Genomic DNA, 24,249 nt, shown 5'->3' on the forward strand with positions numbered 1-24,249 from the left:
CGGCTTTGGAGGAAAAGAAAACGGGAGTGTTTGCGGACAGGTTCTTTCTTCTAAAAAGGATTTATTGTTGCCTACTACTACCCGGACGGGTTCTTCTTTCTTCTTCTTCCCCTAACGGAGAGTCGGGATAAAAGCGAGACTGCTGCGTGTGTTGGTGTGGACCTTTTCATCCCTTTTGTGTTCAAAGAAACACAGTTTAATAGGTGATTGTTATTAACACGTCCCGGGGGTCTACTAGGCTACTACTAATCTACGCGACGTCGTTTGACTACACAACTAAACCGACGAGGGGGAGTCGCGTGAGAAGAAAGTTGGAGCAATGTTTTGTTTTTATTAACCTGTTGTCGTGTCGTCGTGGTGCGTCGTGTGGCTTCGCCCTGAAACCTGACACAGCACCGTTAAACCCCGGGGAGAGACGGACGGGGACCGTCTGGAGGACCTTTTCCCAGTACAGTAGCCTCGTGTATAACATAATACATAATTACTAATAACTAAGCTGTCGGGTCTTTTCGGACCGCAGGGGGAGACCCGACGCTTTCTTTCCCCCTCCTCCAGACCACACTGCACTTGGAGAGGACTTTGCTGCCCAATTTGCTCGGCAGACAGACCGACCAGGGAATTCACTGTAATCGATGGCAAATTGATTTCTTTTCGAGAGAAGCTCGCTCACAATAAAGCAAAGGGGAAAACCAAATGGATAATTCATACGCTTTTATTGTTCGCTGTTAATACTCTCTAAACAGCCAAATGATCTGCTGGACAAATCCCCGGTGAGGACCACATCAAAACAAGCGCGGATTTACGGGGTTGATAGAGCGCAAAGCCGATAAGTCTACACAACAACGGCCACTCTCGATGTATTAATTCTGGGTCGGGCTCGCGGATCAATCCAAATGAAGATGAGGTCTCATATCAGGGCTCAGAAAGCCACAGACCCAGCAGCAGCAGCAGCCTGCGGGAGAGATGGTTACTACTCCACCGCTACGGTGACGGCAAGTGGAGCTAATATTGACGGGCTCTCGTCTCCTCCTCCGCCCGGCGAGTCCTGGATCCCGGGACACGGGAGTGGGAGTGTGTGTGGCACCGGTGATCTCTCCGGTTCTGCCGCTGTTGACGGAGCACCGCGGTGGACCGGTCTATATTTCCCTCTGTCCCGGATCAGTGTCTCCCCCGCATGGGACAGAGAGGGGAGCGAAGGAGCACACGCTAACCGCGACCCGCCTGCCCACCGAGTCTCCTCGGGCTCCGAGGAGGAGCCTTCGTCCATCGTGAACACCGGGATTAGGAGCGCCCATCGCCGCCCCGGGGGGACCCCTGATCCTCTCCCTCCTCCGGGGCTCGCAGCGGGGCAGCAGGGGCTGCCGGTGATGCGGACCGCCGGGACGACGCGGAGTGGGAGTCGGTGCGTCATGATGCCTCTCCTCCTCAACCTGCTGCTCATCCTCGGCAGCGGTTGCCACATGTTGCACGCCCAAGGTAGGAGCCGAGGCGCCTGGGAGCTCTGGGGCTGGGCTGATGGGCCCCTGGCCAGCCAGGGGGCTCGAACCTGGTCCCAGTGTAGGCTAGCAGCCGACTACTGAGTCTGACAGTGGTTCTCAAACTTTTTCATGTCAAGGACCCCTAAATTTACATTTATAACCCCCATTTGAAAAGATATGCCAAGGGCCCCAGAAAGAGAAGATTTTTACGGCTCTAGCTGTGTTTCTCCAAGGACCCCCAGTTTGACATGCATTATTAGGCTATAAGGACCCCCATTTAATGGTATTTCTATCTCGGACCACAATATCTATGCTAATTTAACTCTGAGAGAGTGTACAAATGGTCAATTTGGTTCCATTTGTACACTCAGTTATACAGACTTATAAGAGTCCATTTGATGGGACCCCCTGGAACTCCCTCAATGACCCCTGGGGGTCCCCGGACCCCACTTTGAGAACCACTGGCCTATACTCCAACACCAACACACCCAATGCATTGCCTACAGACACCAAGGGATTATAGCTGAATTATAGCTGTGTGTGGGGGCTAATATTTTACAGGCTCGTTTTCTAGGTGTTTTATTTGTATTTATTTTTTTGAACAAAGCCCAGACAGCCCTGCTAATCTTATTTGGTGCATTGTCTGAAGAACATGTTGTGACAGGCTCATTTGTCACCAGAACCACAGTGAACAGGGGGAAAGGTAACATGATGATTCCTAAACTGAAACAGGAGAGTGATTTATTAGACTAAAAGCACAGCTTGTGCGCGCGTGTTGGTGGGACGCATGTCTGTGTGCCCGGGATGGGTCTGTATTTATAATTGGACTCAAGCTATTGTTGTTGTTGACGTGGGGAGAAAAAAAATTGCAAATGCAAATCTGGTTAAATGTGTGTGTGTGTGTGTGTGTGTGTGTGTGTGTGTGTGTGTGTGTGTGTGTGTGTGTGTGTGTGTGTGTGTGTGTGTGTGTGTGTGTGTGTGTGTGTGTGTGTGTGTGTGTGTGTGTGGAGGGAGGGAGGGAGGGAGGGAGGGCTGTTATGAGGAGTATATCTACATGGAGTCTCATATGTAAATGCTGTTGTTGATGATGAATGGGGGGGCTAAAGTGGGGTAGATGTTGTGAGAGAGACAGAGGGAGAGGTGTGTGTGTGTGTGTGTGTGTGTGTGTGTGTGTGTGTGTGTGTGTGTGTGTGTGTGTGTGTGTGTGTGTGTGTGTCTGGGAAGGCGTGTGGGTTGTACAGTCCCCAAGCATCATTGATAATCCCTCTCTCAGTCAATGACCCGCTTAACTGTGGCTCTTACTATCGCTTTGACACATACACGCGCACGCACACACAACACACACGCACGCGCGCAATCCTCGCATGGCACACTCAGACAGAGTATTAATTAAACTCACCTGCTATTAGCCCACCATTTAGCCTGTTGTGATGACAGCTGACCAGATCAATGTGTGATCTGTAACCCTAGAGGTGATATGTGTGGGTGGTGTGCATACTGTACGTGCTTGTGTGTGTGTGTGTGTGTGTGTGTGTGTGTGTGTGTGTGTGTGTGTGTGTGTGTGTGTGTGTGTGTGTGTGTGTGTGTGTGTGTGTGTGTGTGTGTGTGTGTGTGTGTGTGTGTGTGTGTGTGTGTGTGTGTGACTGCATGTGAGCATGCATGAGGACCGATCGGCTGGGAATGATGAGAAGAAGAGTGGAGCTGGATATGATGAGATATTGATCCTGGTGGAACATGCACCATGCCACGTTGCATTTGCGGCGTTGAGTTTTGATTTGTGCGTCACCAAGAGTCTCTGCTGTGACTGTGTGTGTGTGTGTGTGTGTGTGTGTGTGTGTGTGTGTGTGTGTGCGCGGCTGTGCATATGCACGTGTGTGCGTTTATCCCATGGGCTTGTGTCAGACCAGCAAAACAAAAGCACACAGAAGGTCAGACTGGTGTCGACAACACACTTTTCTCCGTGTCACAGATGGTGCACTGGGCCGAATGTAAATCTAGATGTGAGGGGAGGGGTGTCTGTGGGTGGCTGTACGTCTGGCTGGGTAGTGAGGGTCTGTTTGTGTGTGTGTGTGAGTGAGTGTGGGTGGGTGTGTCACCAGAGAGAATAGTCAATTTGGTTGCATTTGTACACTCAGTTAACTCGTCTGTGTTCTCAAATTGACACAGACGAGTGTGAGCTGATGTGGAGGACGGAGAGGAGCGTGGTTGTGAGAAAAGAAAGAAATATGCAGAACACTGAGAGCGAGAGAAAGGGTTAGGGGTGTAGGCGGCGGGGTCTCAAAAAGGATAACCGAGGAGAGGAGAGCTAGGCAGCAGAGAGGAAAGCAGCGGAGAGAGCAGGAGGAGGACGAGGAGGAGGGGAAGGAAGGCAGGGCAGAGAAATGCAGCGTGCACTCTGCTTGTCACTCAGAAAGCAACTCCTGCAGTTCAATCGATGGTGACGGTGTGACAACACCTCCATGTGTCAAAAGGTGCCCCCCCTTTCCCTCTCTCTTTCTCTTTCTGCCCCCCCACCCTTCTTTCTTATTGGCTCACATAACACACATTCTCCTCTCCTGCTCTGGTGGGTGGGAGGCAGACAGACAGGGAGGAGTGGATATAGGTGATGTGTGGATGCAGAGTCAGCTCCGTCCTCCCTCTGGAATTTCAAGGTCTCTGCATTGGCGGTGCCCCCCCAGACACACACACACACACACACACACACACACACACACACACACACACACACACACACACACACACACACACACACAGACCATCTCTAGACCCTGAATTTGGCCTGGATGGACAGCCCCCCTCCCCGCCCCTACAACGGGAGGGGTTGAGGGTACAAGGTTAAGTGGTGGCAGTGGTGGTGGGGTTGGGTGGGTATTGATTTGATCAGCTGTGCCAGGCGGCCAATCGAAGGTTGTAAATTGTGGAGGCGTCGGCCCTTCTCCCCATCGCTCTCTCTCCATCATGCTCTCTGCCTCCCTCTCTCTCTCTCTCTCTCTCTCTCTCTCTCTCTCTCTCTCTCCCCCCCCCCCCTGCCAGCATTTATTAAGGCATTTTATTTTTGGAGGAAAAGGGATGAAATTCATGAGCCAAACCTGATCCCCCCCTGATCCCCTCTCCACCTATCTACCCCCTCTCGCTTTCTCTGTCGTTACCCCCCCTCCCCTCTCTCTCCCCCCCTCTCTCTCTCTCACACAGTCAATCGATGCCCCCGCCTCTCCTCATGAATGCAGGGTTTCTTTTATTTTTTTTAAAATACGAGCCAGCTCTCGTCTTGGGGAGGGCATTTAAATAAGCTCATCGATCTTTCATTTTACAGTTTAAGTGACGGCAGCATTTTACTGTCTCTGCCTCCTCTCCTCCTCCTCCTCCTCCTCATCTACTCACCTCAGTCTCCATCCTCTGTTCCTTATTCATAACCTCTCTCCATGCCTCCGCTGCTGACACCCACTGGGTTTGAGTCCAGAGAACTTATTTGATTGATTCACACACTGCTGTGTGTGTGTGTGTGTGTGTGTGTGTGTGTGTGTGTGTGTGTGTGTGTGTGTGTGTGTGTGTGTGTGTGTGTGTGTGTGTGTGTGTGTGTGTGTGTGTGTGTGTGTGTGTGTGTGTGTGTGTGTGTGTGCGCGCGCGCGCGTGCATGCGCGCACTGTGAGTGCAGTGAGTCCAGGGACTAGTACTGCAATTCATTTGGCTTTCATAATGGTAGATTGCAATCTGTATATCTTAAGGAGAGGTTATCAGGACACATTTATGTATAGCGACTCTACCCACAATATGTACCGTAGTACCATTAGGTTGATGATGCCCCGGTGGGCACCATGTGTAGAGGCAGGGAGATTGATGTTGTAGCTGTAACATGTGGTTAATGTAAATCTGCTTTTAAGGGAGGGAAAAGATTATGCTAATGACAATAGACAGGACAATTATACCAAGGGACTGTTTGCTAGACGGCATCGTCGTTTGGTTTGGGGCCGGTACTTGACACTAACACATATTGTGATATTTGTTTGATTAAACAAATTGCTTGTATTGACTTGTGGCGCAGCAGAGTGTGGACACACCACCGTGTCTGACCAAAGGCTGCCTTCCCATCGGCTTGGCCCGAGCTAGAGCTGCTAGAGATTATGGCAAAAATGATCATAATGTCATGATCAAATTAACTAGGGGCCATAAACAACTCCTCGGGCGAGGAGAGGAGTAACTCTGGCGGCGCCACATAACGGTATTACGGCCACGGAAACGCAGTGAATTAATATTTGAGGGGTGAACGATGCCAGGTCCCAGTGGTGGAAAAAGTACTCAAATGTTTAACTTAACACACTTGGTGCCAAACACGAGTTTCCCTAGTTTTGGTCGTATATGCCCCTGTGCCATGTTTGTTTACATTTGAAGAAAACACTATAGTATAGCCTCTATCATTTGAATGCCTGAACAGATTTCCAAGCAGATTTGTTTTGTTTGAAAGCTGTGAATGGTGTGCACACGTGTGGTGCATGATCTGTGCATGACCTGTGCACATTAAAAGGTAAAATTCTGGCAACTGAAGACATTAGTCACTTTTTAACCCTGGCAACAACCAGGTTAAGTAAAAGTATCAACACTGCAATGCAGAAATACTCTGTTACAAGTAGAAGTAGAAGTCTGGTATAAAGAAAAAGGTTTTAAATACACTTTGTCTGCAATAATGAATGCATGCATCTCACATTCTCTTTTAGTAAACACACGCACACAGGTTACAACAGGTCTAAATGGGTTAATGAGTTACTGTACCAAAGTGTTTTGTAAGGCTGTTCATTAACGTAGTGCTATAGCCTACATTTCTGAAAGGTATTAAGACACCAGAAACATGGAATAGGGTGTTAATCAACTGTATTTCTGTCAGAGGGAGATACCAGGCATTAGTATCATGGTTCCCTTGAGTATTTTCTTTCTAATTACCTGGTATACCGTATAGCTAGCAATTCAATATCGACTAACAATAATGTTGATATTGCATGACTCGGAATGTTTTGGTGGGGCTGCATCGACATATTTAGAATTGGATATTGACCAAATTGAATAATTTCCCAGAGAAGTTTCTGTAAACTGTGGCCTACGTAACATGATTGTGGACTTCCCTAACCCATTGAAAATGCCTTATAAATTAGTAGTTCTCAAACTTTTTCATGTCAAGAACCCCCAAAATGATATGTATTTTGCCACAAACCCAATTTTAATCATTTTGTGCCCCCAGAAGATTTGTGTTAAAAAATTAAAAATTATTCAACATTTTTAAAAGATATTCAAAACGGCTGTGCAAGATTGCTTGTTTGTACCTTCTATTTTTGAAAACCAGCTCTAAACCAATGTTCTAAATCCCAAGAATTGTCTGAAAAAAGGTTGCTATATACATACACACACACACACACAGTATATTTAAACTAAAATCTAAAACTACACAGATGCCTTCCTGGTTTTAATGGGTAAACGAGAGTGAATGAGTGTGAGAAGTTCAGGAGGTGGCATTGTGCTCCCCCAACCAGGCCAAGCCTCTCGGTGCACGGACTGACCCCACTTAGAGCCCATCTATCACTTTGACTGTGGGCTTGACATGACAGCATGTTATTGGCCGAGCTGGGCCTGAGCTGAACTTGATGGCGATTGGACTGTGGCCGCATCTTTAGAGAATCGAGGTCATTGATTGGACGTTTGGGACACGAGGCTCCGGGATCAAAGAGTTCTGGGCATGAGACTGAAAACCCACGGGAAACACACTACACACACACACACACGCCCACACACACACACACACACACACACACACACACACACACACACACACACACACACACACACACACGTACACTCAGACCACCGCTTCTCTCTCATCAGTGTCAAACAATGAGAGCGGATGCAGAGATTTGTCTTAACAATGTTTTAATGAGTGAGGAAATTAGAGCTTTCATACCAAATGATAATCTTACCCCTATAAGCCCCAACCTCACTGCAGCACAACCTTAAAGACCAGCTGCATTGGCTTTTCGTGACTACATCGTGATTCGTGACAGATTTTCTCGTGAAACGGGAGCTGGGTCCTTCTCAAGGCAATCATAGCGGTCAGGTCGTTCCCTGACTGCATCAGTCAGTGCAACACGTTCGGCCATCTGTCCCCTGTCCCCTCGGGCTACGTGATTTAAACTCTGCAACTTCAGCCGTGCGCTGCAACAATGCTGTGATGTTGAATCAAGTTACTGCAACTCCCAAGTGGGGTTGCAGTTGCAAACGTTAGTTTAGGCTTCTTTGGCTGCATCTGTTTTGAAAACGCTATACTGTCCGCCATCTTCGTTGATCAGAGTAACATTGGCCTCTGGTGGTGCTTATCGTCATATCAAATTGGTTCAAACCTTCTGATGAAATCACGCATTGTGTTTTAGTTTGACAGGAAGTACTTAACATTGGACTTTCACGGACCTTTGATATTTTTTGGCATCTGTTGTTATCCCTGTCCCCATTATGACCACGGATAGGCTCTAAAAGTGTGAATACTGAATACTCTTATCCTTCAGTCATTCACTCACACTCACTCTCTACCTCTGCCTCTCTCTCCACATCTATCTCTCATTTTTGCTTTCTCTTCCAAATTCTTTCCGTCTGCCTCTCTCTGGTTTTATGACTGTTTTTATGACTCTTGGTTCTGTTTTTAAATCATCTTTATAATCTTCCCTTGTCTCTCTCTCTCTCTCTCTCTCTCTCTCTCTCTCTCTCTCTCTCTCTCTCTCTCCGTATCTTTCTCTCTTTCTCTGTCTACACCCCCCATCTCTTGTAAGATTTTCAGCCTAAAAAAAGAGTGAAGTGGAAATGAGCGCCGAACCATTTGTAGTTTGTAGCATACCAATCTACTGACAGCACCCCTGTGTGTGTGTGTGTGTGTGTGTGTGTGTGTGTGTGTGTGTGTGTGTGTGTGTGTGTGTGTGTGTGTGTGTGTGTGTGTGTGTGTGTGTGTGTGTGTGTGTGTGTGTGTGTGTGTGTGTGTGTGTGTGTGTGTGTGTGTGTGTGTGTGTGTGTGTGTGCGTGCGCACACACGCGCACGCATGGACAGCGTACCTAACTTTCCTAAGATGGTTTGCTTCAAACTTCTATTTTACTTTGGTCTCCTCAGCAGAAAGAGCAGTGGGTGGGTGTGCATGTGCACTGCAGGGGTGTGGAGGAGAGAAAACCGAAGGAGGAAGCTGTGTGTGTGTGTGTGTGTGTGTGTGTGTGTGTGTGTGTGTGTGATATATGTCAGGTTAGTCAGGTCTGAGAGGAAGTGATGTCCCTCGTCGACATCCCCTATTTTCCTGTCTGTCAGTGGGAACAAAAATACCACTCTTCCACATCCACCTGACAGTCTGCACACTGTGTGTGTGTGTGTGTGTGTGTGTGTGTGTGTGTGTGTGTGTGTGTGTGTGTGTGTGTGTGTGTGTGTGTGTGTGTGTGTGTGTGTGTGTGTGTGTGTGTGTGTGTGTGTGTGTGTGTGTGTGTGTGTGTGTGTTTATGACAGTGTGCAGACTGCAGACACTGTGAAAGGTTTTAGCCTGACAGGACTTTAGACTACATATGAGATTTTGACAGGTGTGCGTGTGTGTGGTTGGCTGGAAAAACCGCAGCATGTGTGTAGTAAAAGGATGGTGAAACAGATTGGATCTCTCCCACGTTTTTGCACGCGTGCACACACGCGGCGCAAACGTACACACGTAAACAAAGAAAAGTGTTAATTGCAACAAGCTATACAGAGAGCATCATCTGTCTTCATTGTTTCTTAAAGGCATTAATTAGACTAACAATGACTGCATGTTTTGAACACATAATTTCCAGCATCAAAAGAATAGCTACGACGGGCGCCCGCCATGGCCTAGCGGTCCAGGCGCATACCAAATAGGCTCTGATGCTAGATAGCATGTCGCGGGTTCGAGTCCCGATCCCGACAACCTTTGCGGCGTGTCACTCCCCATCTCACTCCACATCTCTCTCCCCATTTCCTCTGTCTACTGTCCTACCTAAGGCATAAAAGCCCAAAAACAAATCTTAAAAAAAAAACTACAAGCAGAAATTCTATGTTCAAACTCTCGCTCAACTACCTTTGTCTCCTCATGTTTGAGAGAGATCTAACTGAAGGGTTGGACTTTGATGCCCGAAGGTGTCTGACCAGCCTTCACATTTGTGTTTGTGCCCCCCCTCCCCCCCAAAATGTTCAATGTCCTTCTGCCACTACCGCCAGGAACTCATACCATAATAATAAGGATGTACGTATTCAGAGTTGGATGTACGTATCCTGCTTGCTCTCCTACAGTGCGGACGTATCGCTGCTTGCTCCCGCTTAGGCTCGCTTGTGCTTACATTCTTCTGCTGATACTGATGTTTTATTTTTTCTCTGAGAAACTACAAATGGATCTTGGATACTTATAAAACTCCGGGATTGTTTTGCTGTACTGCAATATACTATTTTTTGCCACTTGGTGACTGGATACGTAGCATCTAGCTAACTAGCAAGATGGCCGGACCAACCATTTCTACAAGGGTTTATCAGAAACTGCTTCAGAGGATTGCAGTACTGGAAACGGAATTATTCCAATTAAAACAAACCCAAAGACTGGATAAACCACTCGCCTGGAATTCCCTTGGTGCAAAGCCAAAGATGAAAGAACGGACGACGGGCAGGACACCCTCCCAAAGCCCTCTTATCACCGACGAATGGCCGGAATTACCCCGGCACAGCGCTGCTTCGACCCCCCTTCATAAATGGGCAACTGCCAAGGGGAAAAACACTGCTAAAAAGTCAAACGCAGTCCAATCTCCACACACACCGAGTGTGCAGCTGGCAAACAGATTCACGCCACTGGCCGAGGATGACAGGGGTAGCATCTCCCCAAGCTGGCTAACAGAACAGCTACTAGAAGCCCCCCGAAGTCCCCCTGTTGACAGAGAGAACGTCCCACCCAGCAGGGTAAGAACCACCTCAGTGATTGATCCTGACATTTTGATTGTGGGCGACGCTGCTTTAAAAGGTGTCAAAAGCATAAGAAAGAAGAAGGCAAAAGTTATGTGTTTTCCCAAAGACACAGTCTCTGACATGAAAGACAGAATTCTGGATCTTGTCAACAAACACCAAACGGTGAAAACCCTGATTCTACATACTGGCACATATGACACAGAAGAAAAACAGTCAGAAATCTTAAAGGAGAATTTCAGGGCTCTATTCAACACATTGAGCTTCCTGAACAGTGACATAGAGCTTTGGATCAGCGGTCCCCTACCGCCTATGAGAGGCACAGACGAGAATTTCAGCAGACTGTTCTCTCTGAGCAAATGGCTTTTAGCTGCATGCACCGACAAAAATGTGCATTTTATTGACAACTTCAGTTTTTTCTTCGACAGAAGACACCTATTTGCTGATGAACGGCAACTAAATAAGCTAGGAGCAAAGATATTTTTGCAGAATGTTCTCCATGCTCTGGCCTTGGCCAGAACACAGCAATCCAAAACAACAGATTGTGATGAACAACTCTTATCTGCAACCCACGAAGAATCCATAACAAGAGATAGTGTTATGGTTACTGAACTGCCCCCCTCGGCCGAGGGGGGAACGGCCTTGGTCCCTGCCCTCCCTGACGAGCATGACAGTATGGTTACTGAACTGCCCCCCTCGGCCGAGGGGGGAACGGCCTTGGTGAACGGAGGAGCTACCGTTGTCCCTGCCCTCCCTGACGAGGAACTGAATATGGACAACATCTCCGCTGAAGAGTGGAGTAGACGAATGAATGCAGAGTTGGAGTCACTCAGGGAAATGTTCGAAGAGGACAGTAATGAAGAAGAGTTTTGTGGATTCCCTGCTTCAGCCGTGGCTGGCCCGAACAGTGAGCAAAGTGAACTGGCAACTGACAACGGAGAGTTGACAGAGGAAGAGGAGGGGGCGGGTACAACCGCCCCATCACCCCAATCCTCCTCTTTCTCACTATCTCCAATGCCTCTTCTAGAATTCACGAATGGAATGAATGAACTCATTAACACTGCGTTAAAAATGACCCCGGCCAGACACACGGTCAATGGCCCGGCGGCACAACCACCACAGGACAAACGCCCGGCACCACAACCACCATCCCTGAAAACGCCTGAAATTGCCCCGGCCGTGCCCCAGAAATCTGTGGCCTGGGTGTTTTCGCCCCCACCCATCCCTCCACGACCACAACGACTGAAGACCCAGGCCTCCCAGCTGGACAATACGTTTAGCCGTTGATGTCAGCTGGGTCCATTATACCCAGCAACTAACGTATCTGGACCCGATGCTCCTTCAAGCGCTTTTATTAAGCAGGCTCACAACATTTCTACTGTAATTTCAAATAGAGAGTCCAGGATAAGCAGTGGCTCTGCTAATTTAGCTAACTTAACTTACATTCCCTGTAGGGGCTATAGTACAGTAAAATGTCATAAAATAAACCTGGCACTTTTTAACATCAGGTCACTTTTAAACAAGTCCTCCTCTGTAAATGATATAATCTGTGAAGAGAAATTAGATATAATCTTTTTAACAGAGACATGGCTGGGCAACGATGGAGCTTTTGCACTTGGTGTCGCCTGCCCACCAAACTATCACTTTATTCAATCAGTGCGCGAAGGAAAAAGAGGCGGAGGCTTGGCATACATTTTCTCTGACATTTTTAAATTCAAGTGCCTGTCCTTTGGAAGTTTTTCATCCTTTGAATATCAAGCTAACTTATTTGAGAGTCAATCCTCTGTTCTAATGATTACGATATATCGCCCACCAAAATGTAGCAAAGCCTTATTTCTTACAGAAATATCTGAACTTCTATCTATCTGTTCCACGGACTATGAGAGAACCCTTATTGCTGGTGATACTAACTTGCATGTGGACACTGTTACTGATCTTACAGCTATGAGTTTCTTACAGTTACTGCATTCCCTTGATTTTGATCAGCATGTTACCGGGCCAACCCACAATCAAGGCCACACCCTTGATCTTGTGATCTCTAAAGGGCTAAATATTTCTATGGACAGGATTATCGCTAAGCCTGATTTATCAGACCACTATTTACTGTGTTTTAATATGACTGTCTCTGATCTAGAAAAAAACAATAGAGAATATACTATAAAAAAGAGATTTTTCGGTTCCTCGGCAGCAGAAGAGTTTGCCAGCCTTCTTGCGTGTGCACCCCGCCTTCCGGATATTCCCTCAGTAAATGATATGGTTCAACGTTTTAATCTTAAATTGGAGTCAGCTCTGGATATAGTGGCTCCTATGAAAACTAAAAAGAAATATAATTCCAAAGTAACACCCTGGATAAACGATCATATACGTTCACTCAAAAAACAATGCCGCAGAGCAGAGCGAGCTTGGAGAAAAAATAAATTAACAATCCACCTACAGATATTTAAGGCGTCAACAGCCACCTATAATAAAACCACGCGTCTGGCTAGGCAGGCCTATTTTTCCGGAATTATTAATGAGAATAAGAACAATGCTAGGGTCTTATTCTCTACCATTGAACGCCTTTTAAACCCCCCCCAGTCCTACAAGCAGTCACTCCCTGCCTCTAAAGCAAAGTGTAATGAGTTTGCATCCTTCTTTGACAACAAAATTGTTAACATTCGAGCTGGTATTACGAATAATACTGTCACAAATGCAAATGCGGTTAATGGTGCCATGTGTAAAAGCATCGATAAATCTAGGGGGAGCCTAGTATCATTTTGTGCAATTGATGAAGAGGAACTTCGTAAAACCATATCGCAAATGACATCGTCTTCTTGCTCGCTGGATGCAATACCCACGCCGTTTCTTAAAGAGGTTGTAGACTGTGTTATTGAAGATATCCTAAAAATAGTAAACAGCTCTATACAATCAGGTGTCTTTCCAGACTCACTGAAAACGGCTGTAGTTAAACCCTTACTCAAAAAACCCAACCTTGACCCGTCCGTGCTGGATAATTATCGACCCATCTCTAATTTGCCTTTTCTGGGCAAGGTCCTAGAAAAAATTATCTTTCATCAATTGGATGTGTTTCTGCAGAACAATAAGGTGCACAACAAATTCCAATCCGGCTTCAGGAAAGGACACAGCACAGAAACTGCACTTTTAAAAGTTATTAATGATCTTAGGGTGGCTGCTGATAACAAAGATGTGTCCGTTCTCCTACTGCTGGACCAATCGGCGGCTTTTGACACAATTGACCATACAATTCTAATACAACGTCTCGAACACTGGGTAGGACTGTCAGGTACAGCTCTGTCCTGGTTTTGCTCTTATCTGACAGGCAGAAGCTACTCTGTTAATCTAGCTGACTTCGAGTCAAACAAACACAACATCTGCTCTGGTATTCCACAGGGCTCGATTCTTGGTCCTTTATTATTCTCCCTCTATATACTGCCGCTGGGAGAACTTATTTCCGCTCACGGTGTGAATTTCCATTTCTATGCTGATGACACCCAGTTGTACCTTTCGGTGGCTACGGACGACCCCTGTGCTCTAGACCCATTGCTGACGTGCGTGTCCAGCATAAAATGCTGGATGAGTGAGAACTTTCTCAAGCTAAATGAGGACAAGACAGAAGTTCTCATAATAGGTTCTACTGCCCAGAGAGAATCAATAATAAATAGACTTGGTAACCTGGCTAAAGAAAATAACACCTCTGTTAAGAACCTGGGGGTGATCATTGATGCTGAATTAAATTTTAATACACACATTAATCATGTCACGAAGATTGCCTTCTTTCACCTTAGAAATATTGCGCGAATTAGAGCCTATCTGTCGCTGAACGATGCAAAAACGCTGATCCACGCTTTTGTTTTCTCTCGGCTTGATTACTGCAACGCACTTCTCTCTGGTCTGCCAAAGAAAACAACTGACAGATTACAACTTGTTCAAAATGCAGCAGCCAGAGTTTTAACAAAAACTAAGATAAGAGAACATATTACTCCAGTTTTAGCGTCGCTACACTGGCTCCCGGTTGTTTTTAGGATTGATTTTAAAATTCTTTTACTTGTTTATAAAGCTCTAAATGGTCTGGCACCTTCGTACCTCTATAACTGCCTGCATAGATATGTTCCAACCCGCCCACTCAGGTCCTCTAGTGCAGACCTACTTGAGGTGCCAACAATGACATATAAAAAATATGGTGAGGCAGCTTTCTGCTTCTATGGACCGACAGCTTGGAATAAACTACCACTACACCTAAGACAGGCAGCCTCGGTGGATAGCTTTAAAGCACAGCTCAAGACCTATTTCTTTACTCTTGCTTTTAGCTAAATTTTTTAATCCCTATGCTGCTATTGACGTCCGCACGGCTCTGAAATTGTTCTTCAATGTTCTATGCTTTTATTTTTTCTTGCTTTATTGTAATCATTTTACTTATCTCTTTTTTATGTATTTTTTATTTCTATTTTACTTTTTCTCTGTTAAGCACGTGTGCTTCATTTTATGCTCTGTAAAGCACTTTGAGCTGCATTTCATGTCATGAAAGGTGCTATACAAATAAAGTTTTATTATTATTATTATTATTATTATTTCTACCTAAAGACTTAGTGCAGCATGTGATTACCCGTTTATTATCTCCACTCTCTTCCTCCCTCTCTCTCATACATATAAATTGTCTAGTACCTCTCTCTGCCGTCTTCTTTGCTTTGGCCAATGGTCAGCACAGCAGCACTCTAAACCCTCTAAATGGGGCTAATGACTGATTTTAGTCAAATCGTGGACATCAATTGTGACGCCGATATAGCCATTAACATACACGCTCACTCTAGAGGCCATTGAGAGTGTGAGGAAGAGGATGCAGAGGGCTGAACAGGGCAGGCTGGAGGAAGAGCAGAGGCAGGGAAGACGTGCAGAGAGATACAGCAGTGCAATGAGATTGATGTTTTTCTCCCCTGACTTGACAAGATCATCTTAATTAATAGATGAGCTTAACCACTGTGGAGCAGCTACCTTAACACTGAGACACGCACACACACACACACACACACACACACCCTTTGTCTTGTGGGATTTGAACCAATAACCTGTTGGTAATTAGTCTATCTCCTGCCGCCAGCGTCTGTTGGCCTCCATGACCCCTTGATACTGAGCTAACGAGAATGCCAGTGATACGCACACACGCACGCACACACGGACACACACACATTCCTCTAAATTGGACAGGAATAACAAACATCCAGCCCCACTGTTCACTGCAGTTTGACATGTGTAACCCCTCTTCTATTTAAAATTCAGCTTGGGCTGTATCAAGGCATTATGTTATATACCAGGGGTATTTAGAAATAATCCCAAAGGTACGATTTTCAATGCTCCCATATAGATGGTGAAAGATGACTCATCTGAACATCTCTGTAGACCAGTGCCTATGTTTTTTGCACCACTGAACTCTCAAGTGTGCATTTGTGTTTGTAATGTGCTTGAGGGGTTGCAGTGCTACTATAATAACATCCCTCTCTACATCGTTGTCAGCCGACTGCTCTTGCAGACACAGTCTGATCACGTCCTGCATTGATATTCTCAGTGAGAAAGAGTTGCTCTTCTCTTCTCTTTACGTGTTGCACTAATGCCTGACTATCACGGTCATTTAATGTGTGCTTCCGTTTCAACCACAATGTACAACCTTATCTTTCACATAGATCGGAATACAGATCTCACTTTGGTCGCATATCAGAGGTTGACACTAAGTTATCAGAGGCACTTGCTCGTCGGACAAGTACAGGTCCTATTAACTTGCCCAAAGGTCATGCCCAATTGCCCGAAAAGTAAATCGATCATTATAAAACAATAGGCAAGATTTATGCTTGTAGAACAAATTAATGTTAAATCTAATCGATAACTGCCTAAAAACGTAGCATTGTTCTTCATGAATAGCCAATAATATTTAATGAAGACGGAATGTACCTGCCCGTCGCACAACCTGAAAGCAAACTCTACTTGCCCCCTGCATATCCTATGGTAGCACTGTTGTGAGCAATCTTTGGGACTAGGAATGGGACGATTAACGTTATTATCGTTTAACGTGATAAAAAAAAACACTCGTATTGTGAAGATTTAAATTTATCGTGAAATTGTCCTTGTCATGCACTGGGATCAATTCACCTATTATTTGCCGAGCTGCATTATCTGGTACCATCCATTTTTAAACCCTCTGTTTTTTTGTTTTGTTTTTCACTTTCTGACAAATCTCTTTGCCAAAAAAATGCTGATCTACAAGCTCACAAGCTCCCTTGTGAGCTTGTAGATCTGCTATTTTTTGGCAAATGTTCCGCCCCAGGCTAATAGATCTTGGGGATATTTTGATTATCGTGATAATATTGTAAATTTCAATTTTCTTTGGTCACAATACTCGTGGCAGGAAATGTTCATAATCGTCCCATCCCTATTTGGGACCAAAGCTCCTGGCATATGGGCAGCAGTGACTCAGGAGGTAGGTAGAGCAGCTGGTTTTCAATCCTAGGCTTCCCCCTGGGTTAGCGTCAATGTGTGAGCAAGACACTGAACCCCAAACTGTTACAGATGAGCCCTGTGTGGATTTGATGTGTGAAGGTGTGTGTGAAATGAATGTAATGTGCCTCGTAAAGCACAGCGGATTTACCATTTTACCATTTATAATATATGCTCAGTGGTGATAGACTGTTTATAGACTGAGTTAATGTCAAAGAGTCCTTTGGCAAGACTCTGAACCCCTAGTTTCTCCCGGTGAGCAGGTTGGTGCCTTGCATGGTTTCCTCCGCCATCGGTGTATGAGTGTGTGAATGGTTGAATGTAATAATGCACAATCTATGTAAAGTGCCTTGGATAAAAGCGCTATGTAAATGCACCATTTACCATTTATAGTGCAAGTTTGTATATCCACATACTGTACATACTCATTGTTGACTGTACATTTATTCATTCACATATTCAATGATGATAGAGATGTATATTTATTCATATATTCACTTCACTAGTGCCCGGGTAGCTCAGTCGGTAGAGCTCTCGCCTTTGTACCGCAAGGTCATGGGTTTGATTCCGGGCACCGCCAACTCAGCGTATGAGTAGCATGGCTTGGCAAGTCGTGCGGCAAGTACTGGGAGCTGATGGTAGGTGTGGCGCTCCACCTCAGCAGTCCATCTCCCAGGGGTCTAGCGCATTGTAACGGGGACAGACTCCCGCGTGTTACCGGCTGATACCGACAATAAGCCACTCCCGACCTACTTGTTCACTTCACTATAGTGTAGATTTATATTCATATTTTAAATTCAGAAATCAAGTGCAGATATCTAGGGCCAGCAGCTATCCTTTTTATTTTATCTTTATTTCTATTTTTAAAAAATATTTTTTTTTTATAGTTTGTATCTTTGGTCTTAGCGTTCTCTTACGTTTACCTTCTCACTGCTGTTGCTGCTATGACACCTGGTTTATCTTATCTTGGAGCTGGTGGGGGGTGGGGGTGATGTTACACCCAGTTCTCCATCTGTCTCCCACACATCTTATTTTCTCCCTTGTTTCCCTGTTAGTTCAATGAGTGTTCCATGTATTATTCTCGTTGCTAACCGTGTCACGTGTTTTAGTCTGTGGAGGCTCGATGGGATTCACTTGCTGCAGCCTTTCACTCAAATTCATTCAGTCACTCGTTCATTCACGCATTCTTTCAACAACTGCCATGGACAGCTATTGTCTCAGCCTCATTCTCACTCTCTCTCTCTGTCTCTTTCTCTCTCTGTCTCTCTAATAAAGGGCTTAGGATTCCATTGTTGCGGCCCGCTCAAGTAGAATGAAGCCCGTTTTGCCGCTTTAGTATGTTGAAAAGCATGTGTCTATTTGTGTCTATGGACCCGTAGTCTAGGACCAAGGCATGCTCATTCATTCCCTTTCTTTATTTGTTCCTCATTTTAGAATGTGTGTTTGACAATGTCCAAATATTTTTAGCATACCCAACAAGACATCACTGATTGACTGACCATGGGTCATCACCAAAGCAAAAGCCCTGTCAGCAGTCCATGCTGCTCCTTTCACCCAACTGGACCTAAGTGGTTTGAACCAACAGACATTACATGAAGATGGAGGACAGGGTTATGTAGCCTATGTTCTAGATTCACTGACTGTAGGGTTGTCATAATAATGACGTTTTAGATGATGATTAAATGTATTGCGATTAATGATTTAATTGTGTTTTTGGCATTAACACAAAAACATAATTTCTGCCTTTTAGGCTTTGTAAACAGGCAAAAAGGTCTTATGCACACCTGATATAGGCTTAGAGATGGGTGCGTAGGCAGGTATCAACAACGTGTTTTCAAACATGCACAGATTGTACATATGACCCGCACACAATCTTACACTCTCTTACACTTGCCAAAACAACTTTTTATCGAATAAATGCAACCTTTCGGTCAATGACCTTCTTCAGGCATCTGCTGACAGATAGTAGCAGCACTGCTAAATACACACCTACATCTACTACACCCAATCACAGTCTCCCTCATTGCAGAGATGAGCCACAACAGGTGGTGATCATTAGGCTAATGTGATCTTGTCATCACCGTCAGTATATAGTACAGTTAATACACCTCTTAAATTCATTTTACAGATTATACAAAACAGTGGATCAACTATGTAAATAGTAAGAAAAACATAAATTCAGCCAGAATAAGGCCTCAATATATTCAAAAATAAAAATAGAAATACAGCAAATAAATCTTTATTACATATGTCAGGCATAAAAAGTTTAAAAAACAGGCAAGGGTCAAGCAGCTGAATGTCCTAGCGCCTGAAACAAGAAATAAAAATAAACAATTAGAATTAAAGCATCACATTTAGTACAAATTGCAATATTATGACGATTATGCAAAAGGATTGCGATGGAGTAACACAATTGTAAAAACAGCTAAAAGCTTTAACATTTCAGTCCAATCGATTTTGAGATATCTTGTGTTCAATACCAGCCGAGGCCACAAGCGCGTGCTCGCCCCCGCACGCTCCTCGCTCGTGGGTGAGACTTGTTTATCCCAGGAGTGTTTTAAAAAGTAAAGTTTCAGGGAAAATGCGGTGTTTTGGAAGTAATGAGGACACGGGCTAGATATACAGGACGTGATTCAGTGTATGCCTCTGACAATTTCAGCAACTCGGGAGAGGATTAGAAAAGATCACAAGCAGAGGGTTGCCCACAAGGCAGTCAAACGAGTGTAAAGAGAGACTTTAAAAAGAGCCTAAAAACTATGGTTACACCCAGTTTCTTTCAGTAGACTTGGGGAAATGTGATAGAAATAATTAAAGCAACCTTCGGTTCGGTGTTGGAGAGCTGCACACCGTAGTACAAAATTATTGATCATTACTACGAATCACCCAAAAAGGCAAACAATACACTAATATATAATATATGAATATGGTGTTCATTACATAAAAGAGGACGGCTAAGATAAAACATCTCCTGAAGATTGCTTTTGGAGTCTTTGGATGTAAGAAAAAGTCTTTTAGAGGTATTTTTAAGATCTAGTATATCGTTTGTCGGGCAGATTATATCTCCAAGTTTATAATGTGTTTTTTTGTAAAGTAAATGCCTGATTCATCAAGACTGTTGCACAAAAAGCAGATCTACAAGCGAGGTGTTGAGTGCTTTTAGATCTATCGTCTATTTTCACTATTTCAATAAATCAACGGTTTTGCCCGACAGTGACGATATGACAGAACAGATGTGAGAGGGTGTCAGACTTTTTAGCCTTTTCCAAGTTCTTTTTTTAAACTGGGGGTGAGGCTGAGCAATGAGAAGATCAGTGTTGCGTGTTAACAGTGTTTCAACGCCAACGCTGGGTTGGGGGCAGGATCTGCTTGTTAGCATAGGTCAGTGCACAGTGCTTAACCTTGAGCAGAGAAGAAACAATATTAACACATTTTATCCTCAGGATATGAGTCACTGTGCTTATTATGACCTTGATGGTGCTCGCCAGCACTCGCACTGCACCTCGCCTAATGAGCCAGTGTATCCAAGGACCCGCTCTCATTAAGAAGATAAAACGTTGGGTCGCATTTGGATTATGCACCGCTAAGTGGACCGCAACATGCCGTGCTCAGGAGTCCTCCTTTTTTTTAAAGGAGTATTCCGGACTACCCATTTTCTTACTTTAATCTGATGTTATAGAACGATCCCAGAACGATTTTATTTTTCTTCATCCCATATCCACCTAAGCTCGGATCGCGAGTGGTGGGATCGATCGGTAAATCGCTTATTTGCAGGGGTGATCGCCATGTTGGCTTGTGCTGGACATTTTGGTCAGAATTCCATTTTGACCATTTTGACCACCTACAAAATGAGTGGAATAATGTTACCAAAAACACATAAAAAGCTAGCCCTGAATGACCATAACGGGTTTCAATTGGTTCCATTTGTACACTTTTGTACAAATGGAACATTTTTTACCATTTGTATACATAATTCTGAAGAAAACCTGGAGACTTGACATTCAGTAATTGGGTCTCATGAATGATCAAAATAAGAACATTATAATGGTGTGTAAAAAATTAAATCTAGAAGACCAAGTCTTGCCATGGACACATTTGTCCGTGTACGGACACATTGATGATCCCTGCTTATTTGTATCCCTTGATTTTTTAGCAGTCTGTTGTTCATAATTCCGTAATACTCTCCAGGGTGACTCAAAGGGTCTTTGGATGACATCATGGGAGAAATCTCCTTTTGCGAGACTTTGGGAAGTACAAACACTGTGGAGAGTAGTGTGGCGTTATGAACAACAGATATCTACAAAAGAAATTGTTCTGGGATATTATAACATCAGATTAATGTAAGAAATAATGAATTGCATTTTTATAGTGCTTTTCCAAGTGTTCAAGGCGCTTTACAATGGTTAATTCGTTCATACATCAGGAGAAAATAGGTAGTCCGGAATTTAACCTTTAACCACACCTGCTGAAGAGGAGGAGAACGCCCCTCCTTGTCTTCCCCCATTCAGATGTCTTTCCAGCTCATGTGGGGATTAGAAACGGCAGCCTTCCAGTCACAGATATTCTTTACTCTTACCCCCCCCCCCCCCCCGCCCCCCAGGCGACTGCAGCCCCCTTTGTTTGCCAAGGTGTTGGACTTGTAGCCCGGATTATACGTCCCTAGCATGTCAACTTGTCTTTCTGTCTCTCCCTCCTGTTCTCTCACTTTCAGGATCTCTTTCACTTCCACAAAACCACTCCCACTTTCATTCTCTCTATGTCCCTCTATATCCCTGTTTGAGTGTGGTCTGTTTAAAGTGGCATTTATTTGGGTGTGGAGGGATTTGGATTGAACACGAACAGCCTAGTTCATTGTTCAATGATGGAACATCAAAGTCCCCCCCAATAGACACACACACACACACACACACACACACACACACACACACACACACACACACACACACACACACACACACACACACACACACACACACACACACACACACACACCTGGATGTCGTTCTGGTTGCCAGCGCCTTTCTCTTTGTTTGCGTGTGTTTTGATTGTGGTTGGAGCATCTATTTGCATGGGATCCTATCATCCTACCATAGTGAATCAGCAGGTTGGGCATGGGATGTTACAGTGGTCCAGCTGGGTTTATTGTATTCATTGATAGAAGTCTGTTGTTGTTTAATAGCCTTATGTTGCCAGATGATCAATTGAGAACACAGGATTATTTGGTAATATATACAGTAGGCTATTCATTATCTGTATTCTTCTCAGAGATAACGTCTTAAGTACATAACTTCATTCAATATATTTTTGTATCCATTGTTCCATACATCAACCCGTTTATTAACAGATCTTGTAAAAATAGACAAAAGGAAATGTTTTCTTGATATTAAGAGTTAACTGAGAGAACTCAAGCCAGTTAGAAATGTTCTCTAATGTCAGGTGCTCAGCTGCCACACCGGGTGTTTTAGTGGACATATAGATGACAGTTTCCCCAGAGTACATCTGGCAGTACAAGTACATAAATATGGACCTTTTTTTATACAGGGATGTGTATGTGCATTAGAGCAGTGCACTTTGCTTGTTCAGTGTATCTGAGGGTTTTCCCTAGCTGCAGGTGTATGCTCTCAGCTTGATGATTTGTGGAGGCGTTTGATCTGCCACAGGTGTGTGATGGTTGTGCGCGTGCGTGCGTGTGTGTGTGTGTGTGTGTATTCTTATGAATGTTGATTTATGCCATGGGCTCAGAGGAGCCCCTTTGATCTAATCTTGGAATGGGTGGTCCTGTGCCCTGTAGTCATACACTCTGTGTGTGTGTGTGTGTGTGTGTGTGTGTGTGTGTGTGTGTGTGTGTGTGTGTGTGTGTGTGTGTGTGTGTGTGTGTGTGTGTGTGTGTGTGTGTGTGTGTGTGTGTGTGTGTGTGTGTGTGTGTGTGTGTGTGCCGCCCGTGTGTCTGGCCAAAGGATTTAACCTAGTCTTTTGATCCTGGCCAGGGGTGGGCATACCTCTGTGAAGAGCTAGCCAACAGCAGGGAGAGTTGGCTCGGACTCCAGAGGATTTTGTGTGGGTGTGTGTGCGCGCTCGCTGGTGTCCACATGTGTCATTAGCAATGTGATGTCTTATTACTCGCTGTCCGAGGAAGAACCTGGTGTCTCGAAACGTTTCGAAAGTAAATTTGCATTTGGTACTAGCAGTAATACTGGCGTGCAGATCATTTTATTCTTATATAGTTGTGGCCCTCACAAAAGGCAGAGAGAAAGACTGTGCTGCACTGGTCTCTTAGCTACCATGTTGACTGCGATATTTCAACCTTACCTTAAAAGATCAAATGAGGTGATATAAAGGTCTTTAGAGTTGAACTTGTGAGTGCTTTTTCTGTAGGCATTTTTCTATATTCTTGGCACACAAATGCATGGTGACTGAGGTGTTTTGAGTGGCAGCCAGCACTCGAGGGGTTATAATAGTTTGATTGGCATGTGTTTATGAGCTTGAGGTGCAGTGCTTGAGGCTTGTTTCAAACGGCAAAAATAAAACCACAACATAATCATCCCAGAAAAGCCCAGCATGAAATAATAAAACCGGTTCGACTGCTATCACACTCTAGTACTAATTACTGTTTCCCTTTTTTATTAGTGGCGGTTCCTCTCCTCAATAACTCAGCAGTTGTTGCTGTTGAACATTTTATTTATTTAGAGAGTCCCAGCACTGCAGGTGTTTTTGGAAGGATTATTATTATTCATCCATCACGAAAGTGTTTGGATCCCAGAAACCGTAAGGCAAAACAATGACCAAACTTGGCACCTAGATCCAAAGCCTCGGCAGAAAACAAAGGTTTATGAAGGTGCTCGATGGTTTGTCTGTTTTTTTATGCTCCAACTTCCATACACTTAACTTTTGAAATCATATGTTTTCTTACTTTTGTATATTTTTTTAGACCAAAATATTGAGTACACCTGAAGCCAGCAGAATGATGCGTGATCATTCTTTCCATATTTCATGTATTTCAGATGTATTTATTACATGGATTGTTCCTTTATTTCATTTACGTTATAGCTGCAAGCCTTCGCCAACACAAATGTTATTGTTCTGCCAGTAAAGTTAGATATATATTTTTTTAATTCATAGAAGCATGTAGCCTGAAAATGAGGAAATAGCCAGCGCACAATGAACGTCCTTTTTCACATGGTTTATTTACCTCTCACGGACAGATGATGAGGCGTTTCGACCAACTGGTCTTCCTCAACGCTTCCTCGAAACACGTGCACCCTAAAGCAAGGGTCTTCAACAGGGGGTCTGAGACCGTCCTCAGAGTTACTACAGAGGGTCCTCCAAATC

General features: G+C 44.6%; 1 protein-coding gene across 1 annotated transcript in view; it reads left to right on the plus strand.

Annotated features, from left to right (window-relative positions):
* Positions 1-1,367: 1,367 nt before the first annotated feature.
* LOC308282129 (protein sidekick-1-like) overlaps positions 1,368-24,249 on the plus strand; it is a gene marked incomplete at both ends in the record, with an annotated part of 370,021 nt that continues 347,139 nt past the window's right edge. The window contains one exon of the mRNA XM_080722473.1: positions 1,368-1,476. Within this exon, the coding sequence (XP_080578599.1) occupies positions 1,368-1,476 (109 nt within the window). The remainder of the gene's footprint in view (positions 1,477-24,249) is intronic.

This window comes from Nannobrachium achirus (genome assembly GCF_963921795.1).
Source record: "Nannobrachium achirus genome assembly, chromosome: 3".
NCBI lineage: Eukaryota > Metazoa > Chordata > Actinopteri > Myctophiformes > Myctophidae > Nannobrachium > Nannobrachium achirus.